General features: G+C 37.8%; 1 protein-coding gene across 1 annotated transcript; it reads left to right on the top strand.

Moving 5' to 3' along the window:
- The first annotated feature begins 13,479 nt into the window (after positions 1–13,479).
- Positions 13,480–14,921, top strand: LOC110614704 (transcription factor MYB62). The gene is made up of 3 exons (XM_021756330.2): positions 13,480–13,817; positions 13,915–14,044; positions 14,111–14,921. The coding sequence occupies exons 1-3, from the start codon at positions 13,625–13,627 to the stop codon at positions 14,721–14,723; spliced, it is 936 nt and encodes a 311-aa protein (XP_021612022.1). The 5' UTR covers positions 13,480–13,624; the 3' UTR covers positions 14,724–14,921.
- Positions 14,922–16,822: the final 1,901 nt, after the last annotated feature.

Here is a 16,822-nt window from a genome sequence, read left to right on the forward strand (position 1 = left end):
ACTACCAAGAACAAGTACCCTTTGCCAAGGATCGACGATCTATTCGACCAGCTAGCAGGAGCGGGTTATTTCTCCAAAATAGATCTGAGATCTGGGTACCATCAGCTGAGGATCAGAGATGAGGATCGGCTTTCAGGACCAGATATGGGCATTTTGAGTTCCTTGTAATGCCGTTCGGGTTAACTAACGCCCCTGCAGCATTCATGGACCTCATGAACAGAGTGTTTAGTCAGTACCTGGATCACTTTGTTATTGTCTTCATAGATGATATCTTGGTGTATTCCAGGAATGCAGAAGAGCATGCCCATCATCTGCGGTTAATTTTGCAGACCTTGAGGGAACATGGCTTGTATGCCAAGTTCTCTAAGTGTGAGTTCTGGCTGAGGAGCATTTCGTTCTTGGGGCATGTAGTGTCAGAGAATGGGATAGAGGTGGATCCCAAGAAGACAGAAACTATGGCTAACTGGCCTAGACCCACTTCAGTGACGGAGATCAGGAGTTTCTTGGGTTTGGCAGGTTACTACAGGAGGTTCGTTCAGGACTTCTCGACAATAGCAGCTCCTCTGACCAGACTAACTAGGAAGAATCAGAAGTTTCTGTGGACCGACCAGTGCGAAGAGAGTTTCGAAGAGCTTAAGAAGAGGTTGACTTCAGCACCAGTTTTAGCTCTGTCATCTAGTGATGAGGACTTTACAGTCTTTTGTGATGCGTCCCGTGTGGGACTGGGTTGTGTACTGATTCAGAATGAGAGGGTGATTGCTTATGCTTCTAGGCAGCTAAAGAAGCATGAGTTGAATTACCCCACACATGACCTTGAGATGGTAGCAGTAATCTTTGCACTCAAGATGTGGAGGCACTACCTCTATGGGGTAAAATGTGAGATCTTCATAGATCATAAAAGCCTGCAGTACATCCTAAGTCAAAGAGATTTGAACTTGAGACAGAGGAGATGGGTAGAGTTGCTGAGTGACTATGATTGCAAGATTCAGTATCATCCGGGTAAGGCGAATGTCGTGGCAGACGCCCTAAGCCGGAAGTCACTAGGCAGTCTATCCCACATCACGGCAGAGAGGAGACCAGTGGTGAAGGAGTTTTACAAGCTCATTGATGAAGGTCTACAGTTGGAGTTGTCTGGTACCGGTGCTTTAGTGGCCCAGATGAGAGTGACACCTGTGTTTCTGGAGCAAGTGGCTCAGAAACAGCATGAGGACCCAGAATTAGTGAAGATTGCCAGGACTGTTCAGTCAGGCAAGCACAATGAGTTCAGATTTGACAGTAAGGGGATCCTCCGCTATGGGAGTCGATTGTGTGTGTAATACCCGGCTAGACTCCGGTATCGGAATTCCTACCGTCCGGTGGAATTTCAGATGTCGGAGACCTCTAGAAGGGTAAAACCATGTTTACATGAAATGTTTTAATGTTTTTGATGATTTTAAGTAAAAGAGGAAATGAGTTTTAGAATAAAAACACCCTTGGAGGAAAACTCAGGTTCGGCCGCCGAAAACTCAAAGTTCGGCCGCCGAACATGCATGCACTTCGGGAGTGCTTTAGGCCCCCGAAGGCATAAGTGAGGAAAGTCCAGGTTCGGCCGCCGAACCTCAAGTTCGGCCGCCGAACATGGCATGCATGCGGAGGCACTTTCGGCCCCCGAACGTGGCCTGGCCAGCCACTATAAAAGGGTCCCCTAGCCGAAAACGGGAGAGCTTTTTCCCCATTTTCGGCCAAGGTGAGCCCTTCCGCCGTTCCTCACCATCCTTGAGTTCTTTCCTTTAAATCTTTCAAGATTTTCACAAGCTTTTACATTGTTTTGAAGATTTTCGAGTTTAAAGCAAGTTTTGGAGCTTTGAGGTTCAAGAACTCAAAATCTCCCACCTCCGAGTTTAGGACGTCTCTCTCTCGATCTTCAAGAGGTAAGAGCCGATCTTAAACTCATTTTATGTTTAAAGTAAGTTTTATGCAAGATCTATGGGGTAGAATGCATGTTTAGCTCATAGTTAGGTTTTTTTGAGTTAATGTTATGTTTTGAGCAATGTATGTTGGATTTGTGTTGTTGTTGTGTGTTGTAGTTGGGTTTAAGTTAGTTTGAAGCCCCTAGGAGCCAATGTATGTATATTTGCATGTTTTGGTTGAGCTAAATGCATGATTGGAAGTTTTGGAGGCAAATGTGCTTAAAGGAGCCAAGTTTCTGCCCTTTGGCAGAAACCAGGTTCGGCAGCCGAAGGAACTTTCGGCTGCCGAACATGGCTGGGGAGGCAGGCCTTTCGGCTGCCGAAGTTGCCCCCGAAAAGAGACTTTCGTCTCTGTCTAGGACTTTCGTCTCTGTCTGGGACTTTCGGCCGCCGAAGGTGCCGCCGAACCTGCCTGGGTTTCGGCTCTGGAGGGACTTTCGGCAGCCGAAGGTGCCGCCGAACCTGCCCTGTTCTGCCTTCCTTTGCATGTTTTTGCATGATTGTTTTGAGGTGTTTTAGGGGGTTTTTGGGGGATATTTTTAGAGTTATGTTCTAGTTGTTTGGTCCCTCATTTGAGTCCACCTGTGTAGGTTCGGACCCGAGGAACCGATGACCCCAGCAGTGAGTTCAGCTGCTTCTGAGTCAGTAGAGCTTCGGCCAGAGGTGAGTAGAATAAACCTTTATGTTTTTAAAGCAAATGAATTATATAGTTGAGCATGTTCATGCATCATGAATGCCATGTAATGAATTAGGTTGTTTGCATTAGAATTCACGAATATGTTGCATTGCATTTATGATGTTGATGTGGATTGGTTATTGGATGACCCTTTAGTCCTCATATGAGATGATGAGGTTATGGCATGATACGGTATGGAAGTCCAGGTTGTACCCATTCTACGTCCCTGGCACTATGTAAGAGAAAGTCCAGGTTGTACCCATTCTACGTCCCTGGCACATTGGTATGTTATGATATGTTATGTTAAGAGAAAGACCGGTTGTACCCATTCTACGTCCCGGCACTTTGGAATGTAGAGGACTATTGGTGACAATACCATCCGAGATGTGATTTGTTGTGATGTGTTGCATTACATGATGGCATGAGATTTAAATGTTTTTTTTCTATTATTCTGTTCACTGGGCTCTTGTAGCTCACCCCTTTTCCCTAATCCCCCAGGATTGCAGGTACGGGCTAGACAGAGAAGTCAGGAAGAGGAAAGTCTTATGTTTGTAATAGTTAGAAAGTGGACATGATAAATTGTAAGATAATGTAAAGTTTGAATAGTAATGTTATGTATAATGATATTGAGGATTAGAAGTTGTGCTTGACCCTATGGATGTTGTTATCCCTTGTTGATACATGATCTTAATGTCTATTGATGTTTATGTTTAACCAACTCAACTTATGATGTATCGCCCATTGGGGCATTGATGAGATCCCACTGAGGGGTCGAGTTTATGATTATGTATATGTTCAGTGCATGCACAGGTTGAGTTTGGTGTATGAGGAATGAATGAAAGAAAAGTTTTAATTTTTATGTATGATTGTTGATCATGTATGGGATTAAACAGGTTTACAGGTTTCATGTCAGGCTTGCTACGGGTCCCGGCGGCCTTAAGTCGACCCGGACCCTAGCGCCGGTAGCGGTCCGATTTTCGGGTCGTTACAGTGTGTACCAGATGACATAGGGCTAAAAGGAGACATTATGAGGGAGGCTCATAATGCAAGATACAGCGTTCACCCCGGAGCCACCAAGATGTATCAAGATTTGAAGAAAGCTTATTGGTGGCCAGCGATGAAGAAAGAAGTGGCACAGTTCGTGTCAGCCTGCGAGGTGTGTCAGAGGGTGAAGCTGGAACATCAGAAGCCGGCGGGAATGCTTAACCCGCTACCTATTCCAGAGTGGAAATGGGAGAATATAGCTATGGACTTCGTAGTGGGGTTACCGGCAGCGTCCAACAGATTGGACTCCATATGGGTGATTGTGGACAGACTCACCAAATCTGCTCACTTCATCCCTGTCAGGAGTGGCTACTATGTGGACAAGTTGGCACAGGTATATGTGGACGAGATCGTCAGGCTGCATGGGGTTCCTGTTTCGATAGTGTCGGATAGAGGGCCCCAGTTCACCTCCAGGTTTTGGCGGAGTCTGCAGAATGCCATGGGTACTAGATTGGATTTCAGTACTGCCTTCCACCCCTAGACGGACGGACAATCCGAAAGGACCATCCAGACTATCGAGGATATGCTTAGAATGTGTGTGCTGGACTTTGGCGGTTCTTGGAGGCAGCATCTACCTTTGGTGGAGTTTGCCTACAACAACAGCCATCATGCTAGCATCGGGATGGCTCCATATGAAGCTTTGTATGGAAGGAAGTGCAGGTCACCTGTTTGCTGGGAGGAAGTTGGAGAGAAGGCCTTGGCAGGGCCTGAGCTAGTAGAGATCACCAGCAGGGTGGTACCCATAATCAGAGAGAGAATCAAGACTGCTGCAAGCAGACAGAAGAGTTATGCAGACATCCGCAGAAGACAGGTAGAGTTTCAGGAGGGGGATCTGGTATTGCTCAAGGTGTCTCCAATGAAAGGAGTGGTTCGCTTTGGGAAGAAAGGTAAACTAGCCCCACGATACATCGGACCCTTTGAAATCTTGCAGAAGATTGGGAATGTGTCGTACAAGCTAGATTTGCCTGCTTCAATGGCAAGAATCCATCCGGTTTTCCATGTTTCAATGTTGAGGAAGTTTGTGTCAGATCCGGGTAAGGTTCTTAGTGAGCCTGATGTGGAGATCCAAGAGGATCTCACCTATGTTGAGCAGCCAGTGCGGATCATAGACACCCAGATCAGAAAGCTGAGAAACAAGGAAATACTGATGGTGAAAGTCCTATGGAACCACCACAATATGGAAGAGTGCACCTGGGAGACACGGGAGTCCATGCTCCAGCAATACCCTTATCTTTTCTGAGGTTAGTTCCCTGTGAGTTTTATGTGCTTTACATGTATGTTATGTGTATGCCATGCTATGTGTTAGTTGAGGAACATTCAGGGACGAATGTTCTTAAGGGGGGGGAGAATCTAATACCCGGCTAGACTCCGGTATCAGAATTCCTACCGTCCGGTGGAATCTCGGATGTCTGAGACCTCTAGAAGGGTAAAACTATGTTTTCATGAAATGTTTTAATGTTTTTGATGATTTTGAATGAAAAGAAAATGAGTTTTTGAATAAAAACAACCTTGGAGGAAAGCTCAGGTTCGGCCTCCGAACCTCAAGTTCGGCCGCCGAACATGCATGCGTTGCGGGTGTGCTTTAGGCCCCCGAAAGCATAAGTGAGGGAAGTCCAGGTTCGGCCGCCGAACCTCAAGTTCGGCTGCCGAACATGGCATGCATGCGGAGGCACATTCGGCCCTCGAACGTGGCCTAGACAGCCACTATAAAAGGGTCCTTTAGCCGAAAACGGGCGAGCTTTTCCCCATTTTCGGCCAAGGTGAGCTCTCCGCCGTCCCTCACCGATCTTTGATGTTTTTCCTCTAGATCTTTCAAGTTTTTCATTTGTTTTAACTTTGTTTTGAAGATTTGAGCTTGTGAGTAAAGTTTTGGAGCTTTGAGGTTCAAGAACTCAAATCTCTCCCAACTCCAAGTTTGGTCGCCTCTACTCTCGATCTTCAAGAGGTAAGAGTCGATCTCTAGCTTATATTATGTTTTAAGCAAGTTTTATGAAGTTCATGGGGGTAGAATGCATGTTTAGGTTTTAGTTATGTTTATGGGTATAAATGTATGTTCATGAACAATGTGGCTTGTAATGTGTGTTTGATGTGTTGTAGTTGGGGTTTAAGGTAGTTTGAGACCCCTAGGAGCTTGTATGCATGTTTTGGTTGAGCTAAATGCATGTTGGGTTGAGTTTGGAGGCATTTGTGCATGTTTGAACCAAGTTTCTGGCTTTGGGAGAAACCAGGTTCGGCAGCCGAAGGGACTTTCGGCCGCCGAACCCTCTTGTGGAGGCAGCCTTCGGCTGCCGAAGCTTGCCCCCGAAAGGAGACTTTCGTCTCTGTCTGGGAGTTTCGGCCGCCGAAAGTGCCACCGAACATGTATGAGTTTCGCCTCTGTCTGGAAGTTTCGGCCGCCGAAGGTGCCGCCGAACCTGCCTGACTTTCGGCTCTGGAGGGACTTTCGGCCGCCGAACCTGCCGCCGAAAGTGCCCTGTCCAGCCTTCCTTTGCATGTTCTTGCATGGATGTTTTGAGATGTTTTAGGGGGTTTTTGGGGGATGTTTTAGAGTTATGTTCTAGTATGTTGGTCCCTCATTTGAGTCCGCCTGTGTAGGTTCGGACCCGAGGAACCGAGGACCCCAGCAGTGAGTCAGCTGCTTCAGTCAGTGTCAGAGCTAGCCAGAGGTGAGTGGAATGACTCTTATGCTTTTAAATAAATAAATCAGTTTTGAGCATGTTCATGCATCACGGATGCCATGTGATATTCTAGGATGCTTGCATTAGAAATCACGAATATGTTGCATTGCATAATATATTGTTGATGTGGATGAATGTTGAATGATCCATTAGCCCTCATATGTTATGACATGATGATATGATATGGAAGTCCAGGTGTGGCCTGCACTACGCCCCTGGCACTATATAAGAGAAAGACCGGATGTGGCCTGTACTACGCCCCCAGCATCATGGATTATGTATGTTATGATATGTTATGTATAAGAGAAAGACCAGGTGTGGCCTGCACTACGCCCCTGGCATGATTGGATTATGTAGAGGGCTAAATGGTGACAAGTTCATCCTTGATATGATTAGTTGTGATGTGATGCATTTCATGTTATCATATGTTTTAAATGCTTTACTATTCTGCTCACTGGGCTCTAGTAGCTCACCCCTCTCCCAAACTCCCCAGGTTTGCAGGTACGGGTTAGACAGAGAAGTCAAGAAGAGTAATGAAGTCACATGTATGTAATAGTTAGAATGTGGACATGACAGATTGTATTATGATGTATAGATATATAATGTAACGATATTGAGGTTAGAAGTGTGCTTGACCATAGATTAATGTAATCCCTTTTTGAAACATGATCTTAATGTTATTGATGTCTATGTCTAGCCAACTCAACATGTATATCGCCCATTGGGGGTATTGATGAGATCCCACAGAGGGGTCAAGTTTATGATTATGTATATGTTCAGTGCATGCACAGGTTGAGTTTGGTGTATGATAGAATGTATGAAAGAAAAGTTTTAAATTTTTATGTATGTTGTTGATCATGTATGGGATTAAACAGGTTTACAGGTAACATGTTAGGCTTGCTACGGGTCCCGGCGGCCTTAAGCCGATCTGGATCCTAGCGCCGGTAGCGGTCCGATTTTCGGGTCGTTACAAAAGTCATATTTATGTAATAGCTAGTGGTGAACATGATGAATATTGAAATGTGTAATATTACACAGTTATGTAATGTAATGATGTTATTGCGGATTAGAGTTGTGCTTGACCCTAGTTTGTATGTTAATCCCTTTTGTTACATGATCTTTCAAATGTAACGGTTTAATGATGTTTTATGTAAACCAAACTTAATGTATGTATGTTACCCTATTGGAGCATTGATGAGGACTCCAGCGTGGGGTTGATGTTTATGATTATGAGTTGTGCATGCACAGGTTGAGTTTGGTGAATGAATGAGAAAGTTCAAAATTTTTATGTATATGTTGATCATGTATGGGATTAAACAGGTATACAGGATGTATGTTAAACTTGCTACGGGTCCCGACGGCCTTAAGCCGATCTGGATCCTAGCGCCGGTAGGGGTCCAATTTCCGGATCGTTACAATATATGCTAACAGTAATTTTATGTGAAAATCCGACATCTTCATAGGAGGGCAAATCTTGATGAAAGACCGGGCACCACAGTCGTTCGGGTCTTCCTTTTTATGAGTGGGACCGTGTATTGGTTTATCAGATCCTTACCATGTGGTCCTATCTTATGGTGACAATTCATTGCCTACTTTGAGCGACTGTTGTGTAACATCAGAAATCCATTTTAACAAAAATTCTCAGCCAATATTCACATGACTCTAAAGTATCATAAACTGAAAAATTTTAAAGTGGATCTAATCTATTATGGATTTAAGAGATATTAATGTGGATTCCATTTTCTTTTTCATGAAAAGACCCACTTATCCCTATTGAGGTTCAGGACATTCTCTAGTCCTGACGAGTTTACATGCATTTTCCAGCCCTATTGAGCTTTCAGGCATTCTCTAGCCCTGAAAAGCTTCTGGGTATTTTCAGCCCTATTGAGCTTCCGAGCACTCTCCAGCTCTGATGTGCTTCTGGACATTTTTTAATCCTATAAAGCTTCCTAGCATTCTCTAGCCCTGACCTGCTTTCAGGTATTTTTCAGTCTTGGTGTACTTCTAAGCATTTTCTTGCCCCGATTAGCCCTGACGAGTTTTTGGTCATTTTCCTCTTTGCGGACTTCACTCGCTCGCTTAGCAATCCATCCTGCCTTTGTTGATTGTCAAAAAGTTTTGCCCACCTATAATGGGCCTTCTTCCTTCTCAAAAAGTTTTTTATTTCCAAAAGTGATTATAAGAGAAGTGACAAATGCCTTGGAGACTTTATGTGAAATGGGACTAACACCTGGTTTGTCGGCCTAGCATATATCTGTCTTGTGTTCTGGCATCCAATTGCCTTAGAAACTTATTGTGAAATGGGGGTGACACCTGGTTGGTCGTCTTGGCCTATACTTGCCTTGTAGTTTGGCATAAGATGCCTTAGGAACTTTTTATGAAGCGGGGCTAGCACCCCATTGGTCGGCATAGCGTATTCCTGCCTTATGGCATAGGCATGAAATGCCTTACAAACATTTTGTGAAGCGAGGCTAACAATCAGTCGGTCGGCCTGTCATATTCTCGCCTTATGGCCTGGACATGAAATGCCTTGGAAACATCTTGTGAACCGGAGCTAATACCCGGCCGGTTGGCCTAGCATATTCTTGTCTTGTGGCCTGGCATGAGATGTTTTATTATACGGGACCGACATTCGGATGACCTTGTGGCCTTTTAGTAGAATCGACGCCCAGATGACCTGGTATGAGATTCCTTGTTATGCACAATCGATACCCGAATGGTCTTATGGCCTTTTAGTGAGACCAACGCTCGAATGGCCTGACATGAGATGCCTTGTTATGCGGGACCAACGCCCGGATGGCCTTGTAGCCTTTTAGTGGAATCGAAACCCAGATGGCTTAGCAGATTCCCACCTTGTTGCCTGGCATGAGATGCCTTATTATGTAGGACCAATGTCCAGATGGCCTTGTGGCCTTTTAATGGGATCGATGCTCTGATGGTCTGGCAGATTTTTGCTTTGTGGCCTTTATGAATGCTCTTTAATCTTTTTGAAGAAGGCAACTTCAATCGTTCCTTGTCATTGAAGAACATAACACATGAAAAATACATCGTTAACCGTTATTGATAAAATTTTCTTAAATATTCCCGGAGTGGGAAATGACTCAGCCATCTAATTTTGTCAGTTTATAAGACCCTAGACGACTAATCTTCAGGACCCTAAATAGTCTTTTTCAGTTTTCGCCCAACTTACCAGACTCGACATCTGTTATCTCCGTTCTTTTAAGGACTAAGTCTCCTACATTAAAGATACGTGACCTGGCTCTACTGTTGAATTGCATTTCTTCTGGACTTCTTAAGATCTCGGGGTGCTTCCATGCGCTTGACATTGATGACATCTTTAGACTAATTGTTCTGTATCGTGCATTATCATGAGCCAGTAGTATCCTTGTCTGAATGCTTTTCGGCCAATCGTCTGAGCTCTTTCGTGATTTCTACAATTACCTTTATGAATGTCAGATTTCTCGACCCTCATCTTTTATTACACATCGTAACTATGATTGAGTTGAGGATCTCCTGTACAACTGACTATTAATTAGTGCATATCTAGAGAATTTCTTTATTACATGTTTAGTCGACCATTTATCGGTCAGCAGATCATCATGTGTCAAAAACTTGTACACGGGTATCATCTATGATTCTTCTTCCTCTGTCGTCACCATTTTGGCCAAAAAATTGGCCTCTTCATTATCACCTTTAGACATCCGGAGAAGTTCACAGTTGCCCTTATTGGTAGTAACCTTAGCAGCAGCTCATGAATCGCCGATCATTTCGAGAGGGAGAAAAGAAAGTTTTCTTTTGCAGAGAAAAGGGATAAGAGACCAGTTTTAATCTAAATGCATGGAGAGATTCCGATGGAACTCCCGGCAGCATAACCAAATGATGCGACTGAAAAATATAGTTATGTTGTGATTAGTCCACCTACAAAAATGAGAATGTAAGATAGTTATCGCCTCCGGCAGTCACTCCGATACTCAAGTCAGTGAGTTGAAGAGAAGAGCGATCATAATGTAATTGCTTAGAACTTAAGAGTAGTTATATAAGAATTGCGTACTTTTATTTCCGTAATCACTAGTTTTATACTGTAAGAAAGAGTTAATAATAACATTTTCTGATAATCCGACAATGATATGGCCGGCTAATTGATAACAGATCTCACCAACTTCATTGGTCGAGAATCCTGTGATTACAGGCGTAATGGAGATTTACTGGATGATATATACTAACGGTAATTTTATGTGAAGATTCGACATCTTTATGGGAGGGCGAATCTTGATGAAAGATAGGGCACCACAGTCATCCGGGTCTTCCTTTTTACGGGTGGGACCGTGTATTGGTTTATCAGATCCTTATCATGTGGCCTTCTCTTATGGTGACAGCTTATTGCCTACTTTGAGCAATTGTTATGTAACATTATAAATCCATTTTAACGAAAATTCTCAGCCAATATTCACATGACTCTAAAGTATCATAAACTGAAAAATTTTAAAGTGGATCTAATTTATTATGGATTCAAGAGATATTAATGTGGATTCTATTTTTTTTTTTTCATTGAGAGACCCATTTATTTATGTTTTACAGATGCTTGATTCATGATCGACCGAGTCTAGACAAATATTTACCTCATACCTATGCTTGCACTTACATGTGCATTTCATTATATTCAATTTTAAAGAGAAAAAACTATGCTTGCACTTACATGTGCATTTCATTAAGTCTATGTTTATTTGATGAAAAATATTTTTCAATTTTTTTTAATGGAGTATTAAAAAAATTCTCAATAAAAAATATTTTTTTAATATAAAAAATTAAATTATTTTTAAGAAAATTAACTTTTTTTAATAAAAAATAAAGTTATTTTTTAAAACTTAAAAATCTTATTAATATTACTATATATAAGTTTATTGATATTAATTTTATTTTTTAAATAACAACTAAATCATAAAATATAAATTATTTTATTGATAAATGTTTTTCAAAGAAAATACTTTTCAAATAAAATGAATTTTCCACAAATAAATGAACCCCAAATAAAATATCTCAAAGGCTACTAGGTCATTATTTATAAGTAATCAAACAGCCAAATACCAAAGCACTCTAGAATCCGTTGATAACATTTTGGCTAATTTGCCCAACACCTTAGATATCTACTTATAATTAGTGATGTTAATAAAATGATGGATGAAAAATCTTTCATTGTCTTCGAGACTTTTCATTTTAGGATGGATTAATATTAAACAAATTAAATATATTTTAAATAATATATTAAAATATCGATAATAGATTCAAAAATATTAAGAACTAATTCTATTAGACTCTAAAATATAACAAAAGGTGATGTAAAATAGAGCAAGTATACCATCAAGACCTTACACTTTGACTCAGTGCATTAATTGCCTTCTTTATTATCAAGGAAATATGAAAGATGGATTTTGCAGAATAATCCTTATCTAAATTTAGTTCACAATAGACTCAAAATACAAATATATGAGTTTCATGTGAGTCCATTATTTACTGAAATCTTCAAATAAGTTAAGCGATTGTTTCATAATATAAAGTATTAGAATTTCTAAGTTTTTTTTTTAATTTAATATATCAAAAAGAAAATTCCAAATCAAACCAATGTGACATGACAGAACTATATATGCAAATATGAATTTTTGGGAAAATTTTTCTTTAAAAGCTTATTGCTGCCCTTTGTCCAAAATGATATTTATTTTTTTAGTAAAAACCAAAATAATTAATTATGGATTTTATGATTGAAATGCTCACAATTTTTTTTTTTTCTCACTAAACTTGTTTCAGCTATAGAAAATCTGCAATTTGTCCATGACGTCCAAGTGTTACTACATTTGATCAATTAATCAGGGATAATGAAATATTAAAGTATTGTTTATACATTTATATACAATAAATTTTAAATTATGTTGTCATTGTTTTGAAAATAGTGCAATTATTAATTCTAATCATTTTAATTTAATTTAAAAAAAGCTTAAGTATATAATTTAATTCTTCATCTTTACTTCAAAAGTCAGTTTGCACTATGGCATTTTCATCGTTAACTTTTTAATACCTGATTTTTATGAAAAAATAACTATTTAATTCCTGCAATTCGTATGTAATTTAGATTTACCTTAAAATTTTAAGAGTTAAATAATTATATTTTATGAAATTTAAAAATTGACTAGTTATAAAATTTAAATATTATATAATTAATAAAAACTAGGGTGTCAACTAAATTTTTATAAAAATTAAGAGTTAAATTATGTATTTGGCCTAAAAAACACTTAAGAGATTTCAATAGTTTGTATATTTTTAAATGATTTTACATTTTATTCACTATTATAAAATAAATTTGAGACAATAGTTGTACTTGTATATTATTATAGTATATATTTAAATTATAATTATAAATCAACGAATAATATTAGAAGTATTATATTTATTTCTATTATTATTGCATTATAAAATAACAATTTTACTTGTTATTTTTAGAACTTATGAAAATTATTAAAGTTATAATCTGATTGAATATTAAAAAATTTGATTTATTAAAATATATTATTATGTATAATAGTAATTAAATTTTATGTGCAATAATCTTAAATTGTCTGACTCATTAAGATAATAAGTTTTTTTTTTTTTTTTTTAAATGGTAAGATAATAAGTTTATAATCATTGTTAAATTATTATTCCCTAAACTCTAAAAATGTAAGAGTCACAAGTCTGTCCATTTTTACAGAAAATTTAATTGTTATAGTGATTATTTTAACATAACACAATAATCAAATTTAATGAATTTTTAAGGAAAAATAAAATTACAAGAATTTTCAAATATATTAGTATGTTAAATTTTAAAAAGTGTACTAAATAATTATTTCATTAATTTATCTGTTAAATATTATATAAAAATTTAAAATAATTTTAACATTAAAAAATTAAGTAATATAAATTTTTATAAAATTAAGAAATTAATTAATAAATCTTAAATAGCATTCAAACATTTAGTCTAGAAAGAGTTCAAGAGACCCAGAGGGAGAGAGAGAGATATAACCAATTCTACAAGATTTCCATTGTTTATATTTCTTTATTAGGAAGAACTAGACTTTTAAGGAAGTTCAATAGAAACTCCTTTCCGTTTACTTGTTTTCAAAACCTGCTACTCTCTTAACTATACTATTGCACCTCAACTCAACTCCTTTTCAACTTCACCCCTTATATATATATATATATATATATCATTTTGGACTTCATTTCTTTTTAAACCTCTAAGCAGCTCCATGAGAGCGGTGACTATGTCGTCTCTGTCATCATCTTCTTTATGCAAGAAGAAGAGCTTAAGCAGCTCTAGTGATTGTGATAATTCTGATCAGCTCAGGAGAGGCCCATGGACGCTCGAAGAAGACAATCTTCTCATTCATTACATTGCTTGTCATGGTGAAGGTCGTTGGAATTTGCTTGCAAAACGTGCAGGTAATTCAGAATAATTATTCAATTTTACCAGATAGTAACATTTACAAATATTTCTTAATCAAGTTATAAATTTCTTTTCCTTTTGGGGGGTTTAAAGGATTGAGAAGAACAGGCAAGAGTTGCAGACTCAGATGGCTGAATTATCTGAAACCAGATGTTAAGCGTGGAAATCTTTCTCCTCAAGAACAGCTCTTGATTCTTGATCTCCATTCTAAGTGGGGTAACAGGTAATTAATCACTTGTTTCTAAATCTTTTATAGTTGGAGCTCTGTGCACTGACAAATCAAGAACAGGTGGTCGAAAATTGCGCAGCATTTACCAGGAAGAACAGACAATGAGATCAAGAACTATTGGAGAACTCGAGTGCAAAAACAAGCAAGGCATCTGAAAGTAGATGCCAATAGCACAGCTTTTCAAGATATAATCAAACGGTTCTGGATACCAAGATTGCTTCAGAAAATAGAAGGATCAACTACTTCATCATCATCATCATCATCATCTACAATCTTATCTGAGAACCCAACAGTAGTTGCTCATCAGCCTGTGAATTATGCTGCTCAAAATTTTCAATACCCAATACCACCACCACCACCACAGGAAGTTCCCGGCAATCATCAGGGACGTCATGACCATAACTCAGACTCAGAGAATGGTTCAAATCCTTGCATATCTTCCACAGAATCAATAAACATCTCACAAATATCTCAAGTATCAGAATACCCAGCTAGTCTTTTTCATGGGATGGGCTCCTTTCCGAAAGATAGCTACTATGTTGATAACATGGAAGCCATGAGCCTGGCAAGTCTGTCAGTTCCTGCAGGAGTGGTTCAGAACTTGGGAGAAAGCAATTGGGGTGGCTATGATTTTGGAGATATGTGGAGCATGGATGAACTTATGGCAATTTAGGAGTTCACAGAAAATTGGGAGATTTTAGGATCTTTTTTTTTCTTTTAAAAAAAATTTGGGATGATCCAACAAAATTACTCAGTGGTTAAGTATCTGAAGTTGTTAATTTAGGGTTAATTTTGTGTTTGTGTGACAAGCAATTGTTCATATTTCTACCCAGAAATATACAGTAACTGTGAATTGCAGGTTTCAATATAAGTTTGTTGTCTAAATTGGACATATTGTCCAAAATCAATCTTACTTAAGACACAGTACTTAGGATAATTTTCTTAATTATGTTTCCTTTTTGTCTTTATTGAAAGTGTCAGAGAAGTGGGGATGGTGGAGAAGTGTTGATGCATAAATCATTTAATTATTGAACGAACGTTGTTTTGAGATAGCTTAGAAGATGAAACTGTAGTTAATATTTTTGACTAATTTTAGCATATCCTTTGAAAGCCGCTAGTATAGAATAAAAATCTTATTGGAGTTTTAATTTTCTTAAAATTAAAATAAAACCCAACAAAGATGAGGCAATTCTAGGAAACAAAATGTCACACGTTTTTAAGCTTCCATGAAGACTTACAAGTATGAAAAGAATCCACCAACCATCAAAGGATGACTTTGTGTTGTGATTGATGCTTGTGAAATTCTTTGTCCTTATCTTTTAATAATTTTTATTTTTATTTTTTAAGTGTTTTTGAACTTTGAACTCTCAGCCCAACCCCCTACGCTCCACCACTTCTGCCTTGATTTATGACATTGTCTCAACTTGGCCAAGCTCTTATTATAACACATGTTGAATAATTAGGGCATTAAAGAAGAATAAAGTAGGTTAACTAATAATTTGACTAGAAGATTAGTAATTGCAAATGCAACGATGAAGCCACCTCTAATGAATTGACAAATTCTTTTCTAATAAATGAATCCAATTTTGCAACAGAGATTGGAAAAAAATAATACCCATGACCAATATCTACAAATTAGTTGACTGGTCAGGCCTTAGGCAACTCATCACCACCACCACCATATAAATATTCATAACTATATTCCAACCATACTATGCAAATTCTCTAGATCAAATTTGACCATCACTCAATTCCAACATAAATATTATCTTATTTTATTTTATATAATTAAATTAATTTTTAAAATATTGCTATTTATCCAACATGCCTAACTATAATTATAAATAACTATAGCGGCTCATATTCATAGTTAAATGGATTTGTTGTTATATCACTCTAATTATTTATATTTTAATTAAAAAATTTATTAAATATAATCATTTTTTTATTTAAAATAATATCCCTCTTTTTTGATAAAATTGTATTAATATAACCAGTAGTTTTATTTTGAAAAAAAATAACTTTCACCTTACCATTAAACCTTTTATATTTTTATTATAAATTTGAAGTATGAAATTAATAAAGATTATGAGTAAATTAAAATTATAAAACCATAACAATTAAATATAAATTATAAATCAAAAAGTAAAACATTAGGTACACTTATAATTTTTTTTGTTTTTTATAAATTTATATATTTATTTATATTTTTTATTATTATTTTATATTTAACTAATAATTCAATATTTATTTTATATTCAATATTTTTATTTTATATTATTATATAAATAACTAACTAATTGCTTACAATGTGAAACATTTTCTGAGTCATCAAAAATAAATCAAATGTGATTTGCCAATGAAAGTAACGATGACAGGAAATGTCATTGTCACGATGATGAATCGTAAGGAGATTGAATTCCCTCTCTCACATTGTGTCCAGCTCAGCTCCTGGAGGAACACGATGGACGTAGGTGGGACGACGAGATGGCTCCCCCATGTGAAGCGTCAAGTCTCTCTGGAAGTCTCTAAGTCTCCTACATGAGCATGAGACTGGGCTTTCCTCGATTTAATCACACAAAACGTTGGTTTCCAGATTCATTCCACTTTGCTTTTTTGCTTTTTGTTTTTGTCCACATGTGTGAATTTTGTCATCTTCGTTGAATTTTTCCGTACAATGAGTTATAAAATATGAATAATCCAAATGAATACTATTTATTTATAGAAAATTATTTATATTTAAAAATATTTATAATAAAATAATTTATTTTT

The sequence above is a fragment of the Manihot esculenta genome, chromosome 5 (genome assembly GCF_001659605.2).
Source record: "Manihot esculenta cultivar AM560-2 chromosome 5, M.esculenta_v8, whole genome shotgun sequence".
Classification (NCBI taxonomy): Eukaryota; Viridiplantae; Streptophyta; class Magnoliopsida; order Malpighiales; family Euphorbiaceae; genus Manihot; species Manihot esculenta.

What these genes read in the sequence shown, in the direction of transcription:
- LOC110614704 (XM_021756330.2), top strand. Translation starts at nt 13,625, where the DNA reads ATGAGAGCGGTGACTATGTCGTCTCTGTCATCATCTTCTTTATGCAAG. An exon ending in TTTGCTTGCAAAACGTGCAG is followed by an intron (nt 13,818 to 13,914) that starts GTAATTCAGAAT and finishes GGGGGTTTAAAG; the next exon opens with GATTGAGAAGAACAGGCAAG. An exon ending in CATTCTAAGTGGGGTAACAG is followed by an intron (nt 14,045 to 14,110) that starts GTAATTAATCAC and finishes AATCAAGAACAG; the next exon opens with GTGGTCGAAAATTGCGCAGC.